The sequence below is a fragment of the Palaemon carinicauda genome, chromosome 5 (assembly GCF_036898095.1).
Source record: "Palaemon carinicauda isolate YSFRI2023 chromosome 5, ASM3689809v2, whole genome shotgun sequence".
Lineage (NCBI taxonomy): Eukaryota > Metazoa > Arthropoda > Malacostraca > Decapoda > Palaemonidae > Palaemon > Palaemon carinicauda.
The window spans coordinates 169,879,489-169,901,536 of record NC_090729.1 but is presented as its reverse complement, the minus strand read 5'-3'; the positions used below and the strand labels follow the sequence as shown (position 1 = coordinate 169,901,536).

The window sequence follows — 22,048 nt, the reverse complement described above, 5'->3', positions numbered from 1 at the left end:
GATCAGCATCCGCAGTTGAGGGTCGCGCGATGGCGATCAGCATCCGCAGTTGAGGGTCGCGCGATGGCGATCAGCATCCGCAGTTGAGGGTCGCGCGATGGCGATCAGCATCCGCAGTTGAGGGTCGCGCGATGGCGATCAGCATCCGCAGTTGAGGGTCGCGCGATGGCGATCAGCATCCGCAGTTGAGGGTCGCGCGATGGCGATCAGCATCCGCAGTTGAGGGTCGCGCGATGGCGATCAGCATCCGCAGTTGAGGGTCGCGCGATGGCGATCAGCATCCGCAGTTGAGGGTCGCGCGATGGCGATCAGCATCCGCAGTTGAGGGTCGCGCGATGGCGATCAGCATCCGCAGTTGAGGGTCGCGCGATGGCGATCAGCATCCGCAGTTGAGGGTCGCGCGATGGCGATCAGCATCCGCAGTTGAGGGTCGCGCGATGGCGATCAGCATCCGCAGTTGAGGGTCGCGCGATGGCGATCAGCATCCGCAGTTGAGGGTCGCGCGATGGCGATCAGCATCCGCAGTTGAGGGTCGCGCGATGGCGATCAGCATCCGCAGTTGAGGGTCGCGCGATGGCGATCAGCATCCGCAGTTGAGGGTCGCGCGATGGCGATCAGCATCCGCAGTTGAGGGTCGCGCGATGGCGATCAGCATCCGCAGTTGAGGGTCGCGCGATGGCGATCAGCATCTGCAGTTGAGGGTCGCGCGATGGCGATCAGCATCCGCAGTTGAGCTAGTAGCTGGCGAACCATATTCCTTCAGAAGTGTTGGAGAACGTTGGCGTGCCAGCTGTAACACACGTGGGCGATCCGGAGATCGCTGGCGAGCTGATGATCGCTGACGAGCTGACGATCGCTGGCGAGCTGATGATCGCTGACGAGCTGATGATCGCTGACGAGCTGATGATCGCTGACGAGCAGAAGGCTACGCGTGGAAGCCTGCGCAAAGAAGAAGAGTCCTTGACCCCGACCTGAACCGAAGTTCTAGATCGCGAGGGCGAACGTGGGCGCACAGGGCACGTAACAGGAACCGCAGGGAAGATCATCTTGAAAGCGCTGACGAACAGGAGAGCGCTGACGAACAGAAGGGCGCGCAGGGAAACCCTGACACGCAAGGGAAGAACCCCCGTGGGGGCAACCCTTTGCCCCGAAGGGATCGTTGTCCGCCGGGAGACTGATGTCCGTCGGAAGACCGCTGTCCGTCGGGAAGACCGTTGTCCGTCGGGAAGACCGTTGCCCGTCGGAAGACGAGATTAGACTGCTGTCCATCTGCACCAAGACGGAAGATCGAGAAAAAGAAGTTGTAGGCTGCAAACGGAGATTCAAAAAGGCGCCTCAAGCACCCTTATAGGGAGATGAGAGGCCCTTACGACGAGGCGGACGGAGGGCCTTACGGCGAGGGAGGCCAACAGCAACAGCAACAGAAGAAACCTCCGAAGAGGAGTCTCTATGAGTGTACTCTCTCGCGAACGAAAGAGAAACACTTCGTGGAAGAGACTGGTCAGCCAGTGACCTAAAAGGGGCAATCCTCCGAAGAGGAGCTCCTGCAGTTGCCCAGCCCCTTGAGCGAAACTGCAGGTGCGACCGCTCAGCACCAAGAGCATAGTCGCACGAAAAAAAGGCAAGAGAAGAACCCCCCAAAAGAGGAAAAGCTCAAGCCTGGACAGGAAAAAACTTCCCTCGGAAGGAAAGTTATCCGCCCAAGGAGGCAAGCCTCCTGACTGTTCTAAAATGAACTGGAGAGCTGTCCGTCGACACGGGAGTACTACCAGTAGGAGACACGCCCCTGACGACAATACAAGGGGGGAGGCAGCAACAGCCGAATCCCCAGGACTCAACCAGACAGCTCACACCGTTGCTATATTACAGAAACGAACTAGATCGGTAACTGTAAAAAAATAAAACAAATAATATTAGTACACATTCATTCCCCCGGGAAGGCTCCGAAGAGGAATCCCGAGGAAAAGGAACAAGAATTACACAACAGGCACGTGCCCTCACAACCACTTACACTCGCGGAAGGAGAGCTGTAACCAAAACAGAATTATAACAATTATAATTATGTAACTATGTAATTATGTAATTTAAAAATGAATGAACACTAAAGAAAAAAACGAAAACCCCGAAAGGACTCGTTCTACAAGCTGAAAAATTAACAACTACAATTAGATTCATAAACTAATTGAGACAAAATGTACGGCGTAGCAACCCCACCCACACGGGAAGGAAGCTACAAGGGCGTAGTAAAACATAGTAAAAGGGTGAACGACCTCAAGAGAGAGAGAGAGAGAGAAAGACCGAAGTCAAACTCGATCGCAACCCATAAAATTAGGCCGTGGAGGCCTAACTGCCGAGGCCTCCACGTAGATATCGTACACTACACACACACATCTGAAAAGGAAACTTACTTATTTCTATACTCAAATATATATACAAACATGAAAACATGTTTACATATATATTGAGTAAAAGAAAAGTAAGCGATTAAGTAAAGACAAAACAGACAATGGCTGCCAAGCGAGGACCAAGACAGAGACGTCTGTCACAGTCCGAGCCAAAAGTGAAAGTGGGTATTCACCTGTGTGTGAGGGGGAGGAGGGGTAGCTAGCTACCACTCCCCTACCCCCCCGCTAACTAGCGCGGGGGTAATACACCCTCGTTAAATTCTAATGGCTCGCCATTTCAGCTACGCTAAAAGTAATAACCCTTTGTAAATAGCGTGGTTTGTATTTCGGTTACGGAACAAATTATGATATGCATAGTAGCATTGTGCATACATACATACTATACATACAGACAATACAGTATTGCTCATTGTGTTTTTTAACTCAAAAATGACCCTTCTGGTATAAATTATGAGAGCAGGATGATGGTGGCGAGTTTACAGCTTTGCAGCGCGCGAATTGAAAAATCATTTTTTGGCTGCCAGGCGAATCTCCTTTTACATAATGAAGGGTTTTTCCAAATATGAGTCGAAAAAAATCTTTGTATCTCTTCTCACATCAAACTTTCATAGCAAGAGGTATTACTGTTCTTACAATGCAGCCCATTTTATGCCCCTAACAAAATCCCAGATGTATCAGTATCTGCCAGAAGAAGGAAGATTAATGGTACTGGGTAGTCTAAAACATGAGCTCAAGGATCCTCAAGTACGCAGAGACAAACAAGATCCTTTCTTGTGTAATCTAATCAATTAAAAGAAAAAAAAAGAATTGGGTAGGGAGGTGGGAACTCCCTCTAGTAATAAGAGATGGCTTGTATGAAAAAATAATCTTGTTTCCAAAAGTCAGATTTGGTTTCACAGCAAACCCATAGCTAATAGTATAGGGGGAAAGAAAATAGCAGCTAAGAACTTCTTCTCTGATGTTTTTTATTGAGATATTAACAGTAATTCTATTACAAAAACAAAACTAGGGAGAGAACTTAAGGTGCGAATAGATAAAAGAAAATTAATTGAAAAGAATGAATAGATGATTAAATGAAGACAATCCTTTAGAACAATTAATACATCAACTGGGGATCTCTTTAACTGTGAATATATCAGCAGTCACAGTTTGTGGTATAATTTACCACCAAGTAACTTGAGATTAAAAAGTGTATGCAGAGGACTGCTTACCACCACTGATTTTCTTTCTTCTGGCTAAACATTAATGCTTCTAATAATTTGTTTGACATAAAATAAGCTACACGATACTGAAGTAATGAGTTTGTGGTAATTGATACACCTTTTACTTAATGTCCAATAAATTAATTTACTTTTAACATGACGCTTTCACAGATGAATTTGAAGTAGACTATTCAGAATTTTCTAAAGTGCCCATATGACAACAATAAGCCCAATCATATTATTGGACTTTATTTCATTGTTAATTATGGGTCGACTTAAATTACAGTCTCTCCACATTGACGACAATACTTGAAAATAAACTTTATATTTACCAGTACAGGACTTTATAATTACATATATTTCTACGAGTACTTTCACAAATGAAATAATGTATGGGAATTCCACAGAAACCTCTCAAGACCCAAGAGCATTAAAACCAATTTATCAAAAACTAAGCTTCTATCAAGAACAATATGCTACTTGAATGGTTAAGTGAAGAATAGTTCTAAAAATCACACTACCTCGAACTACTTTCTTAGGAGTATCTGGGATCTCCTCCTATCCAAACAGAGCTTTGTGTAGTTTACCCTAAACCCATTTTCTATGAGGGGTAACCTGAGGCTAACCCCGGGTCAGAGAGCATGCTTGCTCAGGTCTCGACCTCCAATAAGTTCTTGGTTGCTAAGGTCTCTAAGAAAACCAGGTGACACTCGGGGAAGGCAGGGTGGGCCATTACCCGAAAGTACTTCGAAGTAAGTACTGTTAGGAAAAATACAAATTACTTAAAATTTGTGATTTGTTCCAACACGAAGTACTTACCTCAAACTACTTTCTTAGGAGACTTATACTTTAGGAGGTGGGCGTGGCCCTAAAAAGTTCTTAAGACCGTGCTGAGGAAAATCCAGAGACCTAGAAAGTGGCTAGGTCATGTTGACCCCATAGAAAACGATAGAGAGGAAACTACACAAAAACCCATCTTAGTGTCTAAGAAACACACCTGTGCAAGAAATCCTAAGGGACATGTCTTCCTCTTGATGAGGTACTCGTCTCTGGCTCAGGGCCCTCACAGAGCCCACTTGAAGCGGAAAAGGGGGAAGGAAGTACAAGGGGGTTTAAGGAACGAACCTGTGTCTCTTGTGCTTGTTACCCGCGGCTATCGCTGAGGCTATGCCTTTAAACCGTTTGGAGCGCTGAAACGACGGTACTTATTAAGAACCCATCCAGGGATCTTCTTGAATAGTCCTTCAAAATAGTGAGCCGTGAAGGTAGATTGGTTGGCCCAGGTGCCTGCCCTTAGGATCTGGCCCACTGCGATATTTTTCTCGAAGGCCAACGTAGTACTCAGGCCCCTAATGTCATGGGGCTTGGGTTTCCCCGGCAGGGGAATTCCCGCCTTACTGTAGGCCCTGATGATGACCTGCCGCAACCAGAAGGAGATGGTATTCTTCGAGACTGGTTTCTTCACGGGGCCAGTGGAAACAAAAAGACTCTTGATCCCGGGCCAGAGTCTTGCCGTTCTTAAGTATTTTCTCACTGCCCTGACGGGGCATAGACGCAGATCCTTCACGTCGTCTGACCGGGGGATTGCCGGAATAGAGAAACCCTCAAACCTGGGGTTCTGGGTCTTAGCTATGAAGGAAGGAACGAACTTGAATGTGACTTCTCGCCAACCTTTCGAGTGAGCAACTTCGTAGGACAGACCATGAATCTCGCTTACCCGTTTAGCTGAAGCTAAGGCCAGCAAAAAAACTGTCTTGAGGGTGAGATCCTTGTCCACGATGTCTTTCAAGGGCTCGAACGAAGGCTCGGATAACATCTTCAGGACCCTTGCCACGTCCCATTGTGGCACCTTCACAGCTTGCGGGGGGCATGATTGCTCAAAGCTCTTAATGAGCATTGAGATATGTCTGGAGTTACCCAGGTCTATGCCCTTCAGGAGAAAAACTTGGCCCAAGGCCGCGCGGACTCCCTTGATGGCTGGAATAGACATGTTGACCACGTCCCTGGGGTAAACTAGGAAGTCTGCTACCTGCGGAATGGAGACCTTCAGGAGCTTGATGTCCCTAGTGGCACACCATTTGGTAAAGATGGCCCACTTAGCCTGATATACAGCTGTCGATGACCGTCTCAGGTAGCCCGACATCCTCGTTGCTGTACTAGACGAATAGCTTTCCCTCCTCAGGAGACGCTCAATAACCTCCACGCGTGAAGGAGGAGGGACCGTGGATTTTCGTGGAACCTTTGGAAGTGTGGTTGTCGGAGAAGATCTGGCCTGTCCGGAAGGGGCCAGGGCGGCTGTTGTGTTAGTTCCCTTAGGTCCACGAACCACTCTCTCTCCGGCCACCAGGGCGCTACCAAAGTCATCTGTAGGTTGCTCGTCTTTCTCACCCTGTTGAGGACCTGCCTGAGCATCCCGAAGGGGGGAAAAGCGTACACGTCGAGATTGTCCCACGGATGTTGGAAGGCGTCTTCGAACGCCGCTTTTGGGTCTGGAACAGGAGAACAGAACACGGGGAGCTGCGTGTTCAGCCTTGTTGCGAAGAGGTCCATCACCGGCGAACCCCATTTCTGGATGACGGACCTGGCTACTTCCGGGTGTAGAGACCATTCGGATCCTACCACTTGCCCCATCCTGCTGAGGCCGTCGGCGAGGACGTTCCTTTTCCCTGGGATGAACCTCGCTGATATTCTTATCCGTTCCACTTCGGCCCATTCCAGAAGTTGTAGAGTGAGGACGCACAGCTCCTTCGACCTTAGGCCTCCCTGCTTCTTTATGTAAGCTACTACCGTGGCGTTGTCGCACATCAACGCTACGGTGTTTCCTCGGAGTAGGTGTACAAACTCCAGGCACGCTCTTTGTACTGCCCTCAACTCTAGAATGTTTATGTGCTGGGTCTTCTCTAGGGCTGTCCAGTTTCCTCTTGCTGATTTCCCTAAGAGATGAGCACCCCACCCCTCCTTTGATGCGTCCGTGAACAGGAGCATCTCCGGAGGGTCGGCTGCAAAGGGCATCCCTTTGAGGGTGTTCGTCCTGCAGCTCCACCATTCCAGGACCCGTTTCGTGTTCGGAAACACCAGGACCACTCTGTGGGGGGAATCCGTTTGGATCCAGTTCTCCTTCAGGTTCCATTGGACCTCCCTGAGCTTTAGCCTGCCCTGGGGGACCAGTTTCTCCAGAGACACAAGGTGAACTATTAGTCTCTGCCAGTCCTTTGCCCTCCTGGGTTGGTCCGTCAGGAAGGGGCGGAGGACCTGGTCTAAGTTGTCCAGCCTGTCCACGGAGGGGAAGGCTTTCACTAACCGGGAGTCCAGAACCATCCCGAGGTAGGTCTTCCTGGTGGAGGGTATCAGTTGAGACTTCTTTAGGTTGATGGTGATCTCCAGAATGTTGCAGAACTGCAGTAACCTCGCGCCTTGGTCCTTCAGTACTTCCTCTGAGGCTGAAAGTAGCAACCAATCGTCCAGGTAACGAATCAGGCGGATGCCCTGTTCGTGTGCCCAGACTGAGACCGTTGTGAAGACCCTTGTGAAGACTTGGGGGGCAGTAGACAACCCGAAGCAGAGGGTTTTGAACTGCAACGTCTGGTTCTCCCATTTCACCCGTAGGTACTTCCTGCTGGAGGGATGAACCGGGATCTGGAAGTAGGCATCCTTGAGATCTACTGACATCATAAAGTCCCCTTCTCTCAAGGACGCCAAGACTGATTTTGGAGTGTCCATTTTGAAGTACGTCTTGCAGACGAACTTGTTGAGGGCTGAGAGGTCTATGACCGGTCTCCATCCTCCTGTTGCTTTCTCCACCAGGAACAGCCTGCTGTAGAACCCCGGACCTGGGTCCCGAACAGATTCCATTGCCCCTTTCGCCAACATCGCTGAGACATCTCCCTGCAGAGCTGTCTGTTTCAAGGGATCCTTGGGGGCTAGCCACTCTGCCTGCTGATCTGGTATCAGAGGAGGAGGGTCCACTAGGAAGGGCAACCTGTACCCTTCTTTCAGAACTGTCACTGTCCACGGGTCTGCTCCGTGTTTTTCCCTTGCTTGCCAAAAAAGAATGAGGCATCCCCCCACCTGAGGCTCCGGCAGGAGTAGGGGGCCTCCCTCCCTATCTCCTCCTCGATGAGCGGCCTGAACGACCTCTTCTGGATGCGGAGAAGGACGGTCTATAGGCGGTTTCGTTCGGGGCTGATCCCCTACAGGAGGGCTGAGACGACTGGGACCATGTTGTCGCCGAGTTGTCTCTCCTAGGGTGGTTAGGAGCGGCCCGAGGAGGGCGAGGCGTGTCGACGGAGGATCTTCTAAACGTCGGCCTCCTGACCGGGTGGGGCCTGGTCTCGAACGGCTCCTTCATCCTCCGAATTCTCTCCATCGCTTCCTCCGCTGCCTTCGGGGGAAAGATTGAGTCGTCCCACAGGGTTAGGTTCCTCAGAGATCTGGCCTCTCTGTCCGGCAGCCTCCTAGATATCTTGCACAGAACAGTGTCCCTCCTTCGTAGGACCCAGTTGGCGGACAAGGCTAACGACTGGTAAGACAAGAATTTCAGGGCCTTGCCTCCTGAGATGATGAGTTCCTTGAGCAAGGCCTGGGTCTCCGGAACTGACAGGTCGTAGGACGACTGAACGCCCACCAGGGTGGCGGCCCACCAGTCTAACCAGGAGGAGACGTTGACAAGGTCCTTCGACATCTCCTCCATCATGACTGCCTCCAAAGGAGAGAAGCAGATCGGAGCCGTGGATGCCCTTTCTTCTGAGGCTCCTTGCCCTAGTACGGTGAGTGTTGGCTCCAGTGCACAGGCACCCGCTCGCTGTCCCTCTCGGAGGTAGAACCTGCTCTGGGACTTCAGGCCCTGGAGCAGCTTGGAGGAGCTCTGGCTCTTGGGCGCCTCGGCGTGGTTGGCCACTATCCTGTCCACGTGAGCCTTTCCAAAAAAATAAACGTCCCTCGCCAAAGGGAGGGCCAAGGAGGGGCGCTGCTGGACTGGGGCGTCCACTATTCTATTTAGGCTGGAACGCCAAGCATCTTCGGAGGAGGGTTCCGGTACGTCCAGCCTGTGGTGACTTCTGATGAGGCCTATCACCCTCCGATAGGCCGATACCTCCGCTGCTGACCCCTCTCCATGGTCGTCGAGCTCCTCCTCCGGGGGTGCTGGTGCAAGTGACGAGGGTACCCCGACGGAGGACCTCGCACGTGGGGGAGTCCTGGACCGACGCTCCCGCGGGGGCTCCCGACGAAGGACGGGCATCTCCGTTGGAACGGGGGCCTCGATCCTGGGTTCAATATGTCTCCTGGAGGTCCTCGAATCTACGGGCCTGCTCGTTGAGGAAGGCCGAGGGCTGCGCTCGTGCCGAGCTAGGTGGCCCTTGGAGGTCAGGACTCGGCTGCCAGACCGAAGGGGCGACTCTCTCCGCTGGGCGGATGGAGTCGGAACCTTCGCGGTCTTATGCCTGTCAACTGGAACCTGCCATGAGGAATCCCTCCGTCGGGTGCCACTGCTGCCGGAGGAGTATCTATCCGGGGAGCCCGTCCTCGGATGCCAACCTGAGGGGCCCGGCACCGCAGCTAGCTCCAGAAGTCTGTCTCAGTGAACCATCACCCATTCGTTGCTCTTGAGGGATCTTGGACGCCGACTCTCGTCGTGCGACCTCGAGGGGGTGCGAGAGCGCGACAACTTCCTGCGGTACTTCCCTTTTCGCCTCCTGAGCTTCCTCAGCGCCTCATCCTCCGAAGAGCAGGAAGGAGCCTCCACCGATGAGACCGACGACTTATAGGCCCTCTTCGAAGGCCTCGCCTCCCGCGGTGATGTAGGAGGATTCCTGCGACGCTCCGTGGATGACGACGCTACAGAAAAACCTCTGGGAAGACGGCCAACGGCGCTGGGGGGGGAGCGAGGAGGCTGTCCCGTGGGAGCCCAGGTCCCGAAGTCATCCTCCATCCTCATCGGGGACCTGAAGGGTGTCTTAGGGGGAACCCAAGCAGTGGGGTACGACGGCGGGGAAAGCTCCTTCTCGACGTCGCCCTCGGCTGCTGAACCACCTGAAATGCACGCCCAAGAGGCTGGGGAGAAATTAGTAGCATTGATACCCCACATGGGGTCATCAGAGGAGACGTGACCAGCAGGCACCAGGTCACCATCTCCCGAAAACACTCTCGCCCCTCCCTCAGGCCCCTCACTCGCCTGAAAAGACGCCACAACCCCACTGTCATGAAGATCAGACTCCTGGGGAAGGGCCGCGGGCCTCTTCCCCGCAATGGACTTACCTCGTCCCCTACTCTGGGTAGGGGAGGTTGGGAGAGAAGCTCGGACCGCCGAGGCGCTCATCGAAGCAAGGGAGGAAGGGACGTTGGTCTTCATAGGCGACTTCTTCGCCGCCGCCTTCTTTTTGGTGCTATGCCGCACCCACTGCACCTCGTTCCACGACTCGCACTCTGGACACGTGTCGGAAGGGGAACACACGCTGCCCTGGCACGATGAACACAAGGAGTGCGGGTCGACTTCTGGTTTCGAAAGGAACGCTCCACACGATTTGCCAGCCATAGGCCCAGGACAACGGCGAGGATGCTCCATGATGAAGGAGAAGCACTACGAGACACAAGCGCGCACAGAGAAAGCACAAGGGGACCACGTAGGAAGCGCGTGGGACACAAAGGGTCAGGGACACACAAGTCACACTGGGATAAGGAGAGCGGCGAGATGATATCGCAACGCGACCAGAGAACTTACTGGAGGTCGAGACCTGAGCAAGCATGCTCTCTGACCCGGGGTTAGCCTCAGGGCGCGTATCACTCCGCCTGAGGTTACCCCTCATTGAAAATGGGTTTAGGGTAAACTACACAAAACTCTGGTCGGATGGGAGGAGAGCCCAGATACTTCTAAGAAAGTAGTTCGAGGTAAGTACTTCGTATTGGAACAAATGACAAATATGGAAATAATTATTTTCCCTAACGATACAAACCTTTAGCCATTTATAGGGGTATTACTTTCGGCGAAGCTGAAAGCACGAGATATTAAAATTTAGCAAGGGTTAACTATCCATCCCGCTAGTTAGTGGGGCTAAGGAGGGTAGCTAGCTACCCCGCTCACTCACACACCTATGACTGTGCTTCACTTTGATTAGAGGTAGGACATCAAGGGGAAAGGGTTAGTGGGTAAGTTTTTATAAATAGCTAAAGGTTTTTGTTAGAAATAAAGATTATTTCCAAATTTGTCATTTGTTTCGTAACTTGAATACGAATCTACACTATTTAAAGGATGAGAAGGTTGACGCCCTTTAGCAAATTCTCGTCTGCCACTCACCACTCAAGGTCTGACTGTTCCTCTGGTTATATGGGGATCAGAATGTCCAGAGAATCGAAGGCCTGATTCCAGATGGACTTTACCCGCCACTGGAAAGATTGTATCCTGAGGCGACCAGTTAATGGTAAGCTGTCTGAGATCGGCAGGATATCAATTCTGCAATTGGTGAGACGAAGATGAGCAGCGAACCATAGGCAGGCAGCGAACGGCTAACTGTTGGTGAGCGGTGAACGGCTAACCATTGGTGAGCAGCAAACGGCTAACTGTCGGTGAGCGGTGAACAGCTAACCAGCGGCGAACGAATGGAGGGTGACTGACGAGCAGTCAAAGGCTACCTGGTCAACTGGCAACCGCTAGAGAAGATCACAAATGGCTAACTGTTGTCGAATGATGAACAATTGCATACCAATGGGTCAATGAAGGCTGAGTGACCAGGTAACTAAAACTAGCTGGAGAGTCACAAACTGGAGTTCATTGACGAGCAGAGCTGGTCTGACAAGCGCCGCAAGGTTGGCAGACGACGAGGCCGAGAAGAGACCGAGGTGTCACAGGCAAAGGGCGATCAGCAACATGTCTATTGGCGATCAGTGGTCGGCAATCACTAAGCTTGTGATCGCCGATCATTGAGCTTGCAATTGAGAGGTCAGAGATGAAAGTTGGACAAGCAAACAACGCAAGGCTGGCAAACGGTGAGTCCGAGGAGAGTCCGGCGAGACAGGCGAGGTAACCAGCAGGAGAACAGCGAGACTGACACGACTTGTCAGGCTGATGATATTACAAGGTCCTTAAATGATTCTCTTAAGGGGATCGTTCGGCTGAAGTTGACGACGAGTCAAAACAGACGACCCTTTGCCAAAGGTGAAAGGGCATGTCTGAGGCAAAAAGGAGGACCATAAGCTCAGCGAACTCGCTGCTGACGATCATAATCCCCTGCAGGGAAGACTGCTCAGCAGGAAGATCTCTAGAAGGACTCCGAAGAGGTGTCTCTAACGCGAACGAGAGAGGTGATCACCCGAAGGAGAGACAACAGAGATGATGAAGGGAAGTTCTCGCTCAGAAGGGAGAAACAGCCCAACACCTGGGGAGGAAAACTTTCCCTCAGAAGGGAAAGTAGTCCAACCCCTGGAGGCGGACCTCCGGGCATCGCTCTTTGCCTCCCATCAGCAAGCCTTGTTCAAATTGAAGGTCTACATCGAGCGCTACCTGAGAAAACTTTAATGGTTCGTCCTTTCAGCTTCACCAAAAGTAATACCATTATAAATAGCGTAAGTTTGTATTCCAGTTATAGAACAACTAAATTCTTTTTGAGCTAGTTGAGTATAACCTTTTTCCTACTCAAACAAAATCATTGCTTCTCTTTTTAGATAAACACCCATAATAAAGCTACCAAATACTTTCTGCTTTAAATTTGTTTTCCATTTATAGACACCAAAGAAAAATAATAGCACACACTCCTAGAACCTGAGTCTGAAAAGTGATAAAAGAGAGAAAATAGCAAAAAAGGGATAGACAACACTTTTGAAAAATTGAATATAATAATAGGGAAAAACTATAGAATACAACACAGCATTTGATTTCTTAAAGACTGAACTGTACTTAATTGAGGTTACAGTATAAAGGTTAAAAGATAAACTACTTATTAACACCTATCTTAAAAATGACTGAATCCTTACCTGTGAGCCAGAATGAGTATCTTTGCAAGATGGCTTCCCAGATGGCTGAGTTTGCAGCCCTTGCTGTGACTGTTGTGGTTGCTGTGTCAACGGCTGCTGTTGAACGGGTGGTTGTTGCAGGGGTTGAGATGGTGGCTGCTGCCCCTGTTGTTGCAACTGCTGCTGTTGCTGCTCAAAATCTTTTCTATCTAAAGACATAGTCATGGCATCCTTATAACTCCTTGTAGTTGGCACACTAGTTGTTTCGGAGTCAAGGTAATGGAGACTTATAACAGCTGCCGTTCCTGTTGCATTAAGGACACAGACTTCGTCACTGAAAATAACCAATATAAATTTCAAAGCATTATTAGGTAATATGGTTCACTATTAAAAAGAATAAAATATTTGACTAAATCAAACCCACTACATTAAACTGATTTAAAAAAGGAAATAATTTCCAACTAAGTAGTTTATGCAATGAAAACATATCATGGTAAGTGTAGAACTGCAGTTGAATAACTGTTCGCTATGAAATACGAAAACTATTGCTACCACTTTTGGTACGAAGCATTGCCAGTTTAACTAGACTCTAGTTATCAGCTGAAATTCTACCTTTAGCTTCCTTTCCAGCAAGCACCATTACCATAAGTATCTGGAAAACCTTTAGTAGCAACTGAGGTTTAATAATGTTCTAGGCTGAAATATGTTATTTTTATAATAAAATAAATTTTTGAATATACTTACCCGGTGATTATATAAGCTGCAACTCTGTTGCTCGACAGAAAACTCTACGTTAAAAATCCGCCAGCGATCGCTATGCAGGTAGGGGTGTGTACTTCAACAGCGCCATCTGTCGTGCAGGTACTCAGTACTCAATGTAAACAAAGAACTCAATTTTCTCCTCGGTCCACTGCGTCTCTATTGGGGAGGAAGGGAGGGTCCTTTAATATATAATCACCGGGTAAGTATATTCAAAAATTTATTTTATTATAAAAATAACATTTTTCAATATTTAACTTAGCCGGTGATTATATAAGCTGATTCACACCCAGGGGGGTGGGTAGAGACCAGCAATAAATGTTTACATTATTATGAGCTAAGGATTTTTTATTTCATTTTAGCAGTTATCAAAATAACAAACTTAAAATAAATAAGTACCTGGTAAGGAAGTCGACTTGAACAATTACTCTGCCTTTTTAAGTACGTCTTCCTTACGGAGCCTCGCGATCCTCTTAGGATGCTGAGCGACCCCTAGGAGCTGAAGTATCAAGGGTTGCAACCCATACAACAGGACCTCATCAAAACCTCTAATCTAGGCGCTTCTCAAGAAATGACTTTGACCACCCGCCAAATCAAGTAGGATGCGAAAGGCTTCTTAGCCTTCCGGACAACCCAAAAACAATAATAAAACATTTCAAGAGAAAGATTAAAAAGGTTATGGAATTAGGGAATTGTAGTGGTTGAGCCCTCACCCACTACTGCACTCGTTGCTACGAATGGTCCCAGAGTGTAGCAGTTCTCGTAAAGAGACTGGACATTCTTAAGATAAAAAGACGCGAACACTGACTTGCTTTTCCAATAGGTTGCGTCGATTATACTTTGCAGAGATCTATTTTGTTTAAAGGCCACGGAAGTTGCGACAGCTCTAACTTCGTGTGTCCTTACCTTCAGCAAAGCTTGGTCTTCCTCATTCAGATGGGAATGAGCTTCTCGTATTAACAGTCTGATAAAATAGGATAAAGCATTCTTTGACATAGGCAAAGATGGTTTCTTAGCTGAACACCATAAAGCTTCAGACGGGCCTCGTAAAGGTTTAGTTCGTTTTAAATAGAACTTAAGAGCTCTTACAGGGCATAAGACTCTTTCTAGTTCATTTCCAACCATACGATAAGTTTGGAATATCGAACGATATTGGCCAAGGCCGAGAAGGCAGCTCGTTTTTGGCTAGAAAACCAAGTTGTAGAACATGTAGCCGTTTCGGATGAGAATCCGATGTTCTTGCTGAAGGCATGAATCTCACTGACTCTTTTAGCTGTGGCTAAGCATACCAGGAAAAGAGTCTTTAAGGTGAGATCTTTCAGGGAGGCTGATTGTAGCGGTTCGAACCTGTCTGACATAAGGAATCTTAGTACCACGTCTAAATTCCAACCAGGTGTAACCAAACGACGCTCCTTCGTGGTCTCAAAAGACTTAAGGAGGTCCTGTAGATCTTTATTGTTAGAAAGATCTAAGCCTCTGTGACGGAAGACTGATGCCAACATGCTTCTGTAACCCTTGATAGTGGGAGCTGAAAGAGATCGTTCTTTCCTCAGATATAAGAGGAAGTCAGCTATTTGAGTTACAGAGGTACTGGTCGAGGATACGGATACTGACTTGCACCAGTTTCGGAAGATTTCCCACTTCGATTGCTAAACTCTAAGGGTGGATGTTCTCCTTGCTCTAGCAATCGCTCTGGCTGCCTCCTTCGAAAAGCCTCTAGCTCTCGAGAGTCTTTCGATAGTCTGAAGGCAGTCAGACGAAGAGCGCGGAGGCCTTGGTGTACCTTCTTTACGTGTGGCTGACACAGAAGGTCCACCCTTAGGGGAAGTGTTCTGGGAACGTCTACTAGCCATCGAAGTACCTCGGTGAACCATTCTCTCGCGGGCCAGAGGGAAGCAACTAGCGTCAACCTTGTCCCTTCGTGAGAGGCGAACTTCTGCAGTACCTTGTTGACAATCTTGAACGGAGGGAATGCATATAGATCTAGATGTGACCAATCTAGGAGAAAGGCATCTATATGAACTGCTGCTGGGTCCGGGATTGGTGAGCAAAATATTGGGAGCCTCTTGGTCATCGAGGTTGCGAAGAGATCTATGGTTGGCTGGCCCCAGGTGGCCCAAAGTCTCTTGCATACATCCTTGTGGAGGGTCCATTCTGTTGGAATTATTTGTCCCTTCCGACTGAGACAATCTGCCATGACATTCAAGTTGCCTTGGATGAACCTCGTTACTAGTGATATGTCTAGACCTTTTGACCAGGTGAGGAGGTCCCTTGCGATCTCGTACAACGTCAGAGAGTAGGTCCCTCCTTGCTTGGAGATGTACGCCAAAGCCGTGGTGTTGTCCGAGTTCACCTCCACCACTTTGCCTTGAAGGAGAGACCTGAAGCTTTTCCAGGCCAGACGTACTGCCAGTAGCTCCTTGCAGTTGAAATGCATTGTCCTTTGACTCGAGTTCCATATTCCCGAGCATTCCCGACCGTCTAATGTCGCACCCCAGCCTACGTCCGATGCGTCCGAGAAGAGAACGTGGTTGGGAGTCTGAACAGTCAGGGGAAGACCCTCTCTTAGGTTGATATAGTCCTTTCACCAAGTCAGACAAGACTTTATCTTTTCGGAAACCGGGATCGAGACCGCTTCTAGCGTCTTGTCCTTTTTCCAGTGAAAAGCTAGATGGTATAGAAGAGGACGGAGGTGTAGTCTTCCTAGTGACACAAATTGATCCACGGATGACAGCGTCCCTACCAGACTCATCCACAGCCTGACTGAGCAGCGTTCCTTCTTCAGCATCTTCTGGATGGATAGCAGGGCTGGGGGCTGATCGTCTTGTTCAGCAACGTCCTCATCAGAGGGTTCCTCATCCGAAACTGATGAGGAAACGGCAACGGAGTGGGCAACGTCTGACTCGCTGAATCCGGTCGCACTGGTGGATGCGTGACGGAGCCGGACGCAATATCATGGAACTGCTGCACAGTCTGTGAACTGTCAACAACCATGGGTGCGCGAGGAAGCACAGCGTCAACCCGAAACTGTCTAGACCGTCTGGGTTGTGCAGTCAACACCCTACCGGGTTGCTGAGGTTGACGCACTGCGTCACAACAAGTCACCTCTGCTGGTTGTTGAACGTCCTGAACGTCAACAACCACCTCCGAGCGTCGCTTAACGTCTGCGGCTGGCAACCCACACTGGGTCGCATCGGTGGAGGAACCACCTCAACTGGCAGACGCGAGTAGGTTACCTCAGCGTCAACAGGGCGCACAACCGACCGGTTGGAAGGTTGTTGGCCAGAAGGTTCTTCTCCGCATTTAAGTCCTCTATCAAGGACGCAAGCTTGGACTGCATGTCTTGCAGCAAAGCCCATTTAGGGTCTACGGGAGCAGGTGTGGCAACAGACGGGGTTAGCGACTGAGGCGGAACCGTTTACCATCCCTGAAAGCCTTGTTATGCGTGACATAATAGTACAGCAAAACTTCAAAGGCTCGACAACAGCTGAGAAGTTGACCTGTAAACAACTTGGAGCGTCTCCTGGCTAGGCGCCAGGGAGAGTCTACCAGAATTGAGAAGTCTATCTGGGCAGAGGCATGAACTCCCAAGCCGAGAACTTCTCTCGTGTCATATCAGACTCTCGCTCTATAAACCAGTTTAAAAGAAGGGAAAGCAAAGGCTGTATCCCCCAAACTCCTCCTTGTGAAAAACCAGTCGCCTAGCCAACGTAACACTCTCTAGGAGAGCGAGAGAGCACTAGCTTAAAAACAACGGCTTCGAAGTAGCTAGGCCTAGTGTAAGCTCTGACGTTTAGGCGAACGAGGAGCAGCAGTTACAAGATCCGGACGAAGATCCTTAAAAAAATCATCATGATTTAATTAAAGTCCATAGGAGGCTAAGCAGCTTAAGGCTCCTCTCCATCTGACAGAGTCCTCAAGGGAATATCAGTAGGAGGGAGAACAGCAACTTCCTCATCTACAGGAACCTTGTCCGATAAAAGCTGAGTCTCTCACTGGTGCATTAGTAGCGGACCAGAACGCAACGTCATGTAACTGCTTGACAGTCTGTGAACTGTCAACAACTGAACTGTCAACCACAACAGGTGCGTGAGGACGTACAGCGTCCACTCGAGACTGCTTTGACTGCCTAGACTGAGCAGTCAAAACAACTCTAGAATGCGGAGGTTGACGCACAGCGTCAAAACAAGTCAACTCCGATTGTTAGTGAACGTCTAGAACGTCAACAGGAGCATCAGCCAGTGGCCTAACGTCCAAATGCGGCTGAAAAACCACACGAGACCGCATCGAGTGTGGTTCTAAACAACCTGACTGACGTGACTAAGCTACGCCAACGTCAACAGTAAGCACAAAGGAACGTTAGGTTGGCTGAAAGCCAGGATATCGATGAGATAAACGGCTAGACTCAACGGACTAATCGGCAGAATAGTCTTCCATAAGGGAGGCAAGCATATACTGCATGTTTTGCCATACAACCCCTTAAGGATCAACGGAAATGGTTGTGGTAATAGACGAGGGTAACGTCTGTGACCGCAACACTTTGCCTACAAAAAAAGACTTTCGGAGTCTGTGTTACGCTTTTGTTAGGCGGCGAGCAGTTATCCGATGACTGCATAGGGTCAGAGCTGTCCTAATGGCTGTAACCAAGACGCTGGACCTGTCCTGAAAGGACTGACTTTCGCTTAAGGGCTTCGAAACCTTGTGACAGGTTTCTTATGCGAAAAGCCTACGGATGGCGAGGAGAAACAACGTCTCTCTCGTCTTATGATAGGGGAGATCTTGGTAAGAAACACCCGATACCATAGAGGGAAAACGTCTGTTCGTTGGTCAAGGCCTCTCGAACCCATAAGTCTTTTGACATTACTTCTCCCCTGGGCTTGGGAGCTTGCAAGAGGTCCCGGACTAGGTGAACGACAGGCACGAACAGACGAACCCTCGGACGCAACACTGTAACACTTTGCGCCTCGGACGCAACACTGTAACACTTTGCGCATATCACTTTATCACTTCGATTTTCTGTTTTGCACTTATTTCTACCTGAAACACGCAATTCTACCCTTCATTAAAAGGTAGTAATTGCGAAATTAGTCGTATAATGCAAGCTCATAATACCAGCAAAAAACAGAAAACATATTTTAAGATAAAAAGAAAAATCAGTGGCTGGGAAAGAGACTAAACACTAGTTCATATAACTACGTTTTCAATCTCTCACCGCACATAGCCTGGGAACGAGAATAAAAACCTAAAAACGTTTTATCCTTCCTCCCCGTACAGAGACTAGGGACGAGAGTAACACGAGAACAACGTTACCCGCTTGAACGGAACGTTTTCTCTCCTCTCTCTCCCTCCGTCTCTATCTCTCTCTCTCTTTCTCTCTTGATTTCGCACCTAAGAGAAGAGCCCAATTATATATCGTCAAAAAAAACATGTTAATTGACTAAAGGAAAAAACTGAAAGGTTTTTCAAATAAAAAGTTCCTTTAAATTAGAATTTAAAACATTTAAGCTAAGAAAGAATGAACAAAACGTCAGAATCGATTTACTCTTACTGCAAAGTGAAACCGTGATACACTCTCTCTCTATCGTAACGATAGAGCGCATGTTGAACGTCCTGAACGTCAACAACTGCGTGGCATAAAAAACTAAACGTTAGTTCATCTTTGAAAACAGTACGAAGACTATCAAAGAAATTCTTTCATAAAATATTACATTTAAAAAGTTTTAAATCCTTTAAAAGCTAAAGACGATATAAAGGGCTCAATGTTGATTAACTTCGGTTTCCAAGTTAGGACCGCCTACTCTCAGGAAAGGTCTATATAAACAAAGCATTAAAATTTATTTTATATGTTTATAAAAAATGGAAAGTTAATCGAAGAGGCCTAATAAAGGCGGAGAGATATAAAATATATAGAGGAAAATCTATAACGTGATAAGATAATTACTAAAAGCCTAAACACACTTCCGTGAAAGGGAAGGGTCGGCCATTTAAAAGTGAAAGAAAGTTCATACTCTCTTTGTCACCATAATTAAATCTATCCAAAACGAGTTCAAGTTTTGAGATGAAGATAAAACACCTGCATAGCGAAAGCTCAAAACTAGAATAGTGTACTTCACCAATAGTTGTGAAAACAAATCCAGTTAGCAACAGCGAATTAGTAGGTCTTGCCGGTAGCCCGACAGAGAGAAAATTGAGTTCTTTGTTTACATTGAGTACTGAGTACCTGCACGACAGATGGCGCTGTTGAAGTACACACCCCTACCTGCATAGCGATCGCTGGCGGATTTTTAACGTAGAGTTTTCTGTCGAGCAACAGAGTTGCAGCTTATATAATCACCGGCTAAGTTAAATATTGAAAATAAGATAATTATTTGCTGAATACGGATAATTGTGAACTAAAAATCATTAATTTTCCAAAACATTAGACAACTAATTTTGAGTTACAAGACATTCCCCTTAAAATACACATCATTGATTATATTTCACAGTGAGTGACTAGATTCTTGAATAGTCTTATGGTCAACTATCTTCTCAAACTGAGAACAGTATGTCTAGTCATATGTAAGACATTATTTATTTTGTAAAAAAAACTCTACAAATATAAAAACCAATGTCACATATGAACAGGTATTTTAGCATTCATTTCTACGATCAAATTATATCTTATATCTCATTTCCATATATTTTTGGTGTATGTTTAATATCCATGACCGATGATAATTTGAATCAATACGGTAAATTATGACCAAATCACAGTTTTCTTCTAAAGAAATCCAGAATTTACATTACTGCAATCAAATTCAAATTTAATGATGGTGCAATCTTACTGGCACAGTGCTTGAATAATTTGATTCTAAAGTTTTATGATTTCTCTTTCTGAAAGGAGACCTATACACTCTACAAAAGCAAACCAAATTTACATGAACATCCACATATATTGCACACACAGTAAACAAAATGATGGACACAATGAGCCATTGTACACATAGTACAGCTTACGCTTAATGAGCATCTACTTCTCTGGCAGGATTCAATAAAGAAATCAGATATTATAAGGTAACTGCCACATGAATTATTCTTCTCTCATACTGATATGCTCAAGTTCTTTGACTTCCTCCGAAAAATAATTAATTACAAAATGTGCATGGAAAAATAATTCATTAAAAAATGTACATGGAAGAATTCTCTAGAGCCTACTTTAGAAGATTTGTAAAACCAATTCAGGTAAACTATTTAGAAACTCCATTGATTCTTTGATGGTAATTACAACAACAGTCATTCACTTGATATAATACATTCCAGAAAAACAATATTATTATATAGTACCTAATTGTTGTGAACTCCTCATATCCAAGAACTACGTTGCATGTCAGCGCACGAGCATGGGACCGTATTTCCATGCGTAACTGCGTCCACCAATTATCACGAGTTTCTACCTCTTCTGGAGTGTGAGTACGATCCAACAACTTCACAGACCGTGCACTCACAGTACCTCCTGGAAATTAATGCAATCTTGACTGATTATAAGCAATAATTTTACACTGAGTGTAAAATGCCGTAAACAATGTAGCCGGGGCCAAAGGTTAGAAAAAAGAACATCTGTTACCATTTACAGTGTGTAAAGCATAGCAGAATACTGTATAAGCAATAATTCCTTATAGGGTAATTCTGGTTAATATCTCAAGAAACTGTCACTCTACCAGTCTGGGTAATGTTGTCTTCACAAAGTTATATTGAACAAAGAGGGATGATATTTTATATACAAAAATAACAATAGTAAGCTCATCAATCTAGCCAGTTTTTTTTCAAGATACAAAATTGTTCTATTGAAAATCTTTCAGCCATATTTGCAACTATAAAACAGTTGCCTTAATGGCTTTTACATAAGTTGACCCCATCACCTTATTTTTCAGACAATGATGCATGCTACAAAAATACTGTAAATCATGTTTCCCAGGGATACATAAACTGAAGTCAAACAGGACTCAGAATTAATAAAAATTTGTAAAATAAAACTCTCCACATTGTGACAATAAAATTCAGAATTTGCTAAAGTAACATGGTACAGTATTCTGCGATCCACATACAGTACATACCAAGATGCTGAAGAAATCCAGCAGGAAATTTTTTCATCGTCAAAAAAGGATATTCGAGCATGTCAAAAGAGTCCTGCGTCATCACAGGACGATGAACTCCAGTCAGCGTTCCACCTTTGCCCGTCCCTCCACCACCACCTGAGGAACCTCCACTCCCTGCCAAACTGCCACCTGAAATACAGTAAAAAATTGTCTACATCAAAGTTTCTATACTGAAAATCATGGGAATGTCATTTTTATTACTTCTGGCTAATGAGAATTTCTTAACGCAAATAACTACTGGCTTAGATAACAAGCTTCTGCTCAAACATAAAAACAAAGACAATTTGAATATGTATATAGTATAATTTAAAGGAGAATTTAATAAAAATTAAATAATATTAAAATTACAGCAAATAGACATATCTATTTGATGTTTCTGCTATTGAGAGAGACTTTGAATAGTTTAATAGTAGGACTCTAGTGTATTTCTGAAGGTTCAATTTCCCAAATTACACATGATTTAAAAGCTAGAACACATGCTGAGCCTAAAATGTAATGGTGACAAGGATTGGATCTTTGATGGGCTTGATGGGCAACTCCCATAATGAGTCAAATACAACATTATGAGCATTAAGAGCTGAAGTGAGGAAATGGCTACAAGTAA

General features: G+C 46.9%; 2 protein-coding genes across 5 annotated transcripts in view; both read right to left on the bottom strand.

Moving 5' to 3' along the window:
• The window catches only part of LOC137641610 (prostaglandin reductase 1-like), a 581,256-nt gene that overhangs the window by 221,364 nt on the left and 337,844 nt on the right, over positions 1-22,048 (bottom strand). The gene's annotated exons all lie outside the window — the stretch shown is intronic.
• LOC137640409 (uncharacterized) overlaps positions 1-22,048 on the bottom strand; it is a 205,415-nt gene that overhangs the window by 112,680 nt on the left and 70,687 nt on the right. Inside the window, exons 8-10 of the mRNA XM_068372967.1 lie at positions 21,403-21,573; positions 20,633-20,801; positions 12,572-12,884 (exon numbers count right to left, since the gene is read on the bottom strand). Of these exons, the coding sequence (XP_068229068.1) occupies positions 12,572-12,884; positions 20,633-20,801; positions 21,403-21,573 (653 nt within the window). The remainder of the gene's footprint in view (positions 1-12,571; positions 12,885-20,632; positions 20,802-21,402; positions 21,574-22,048) is intronic.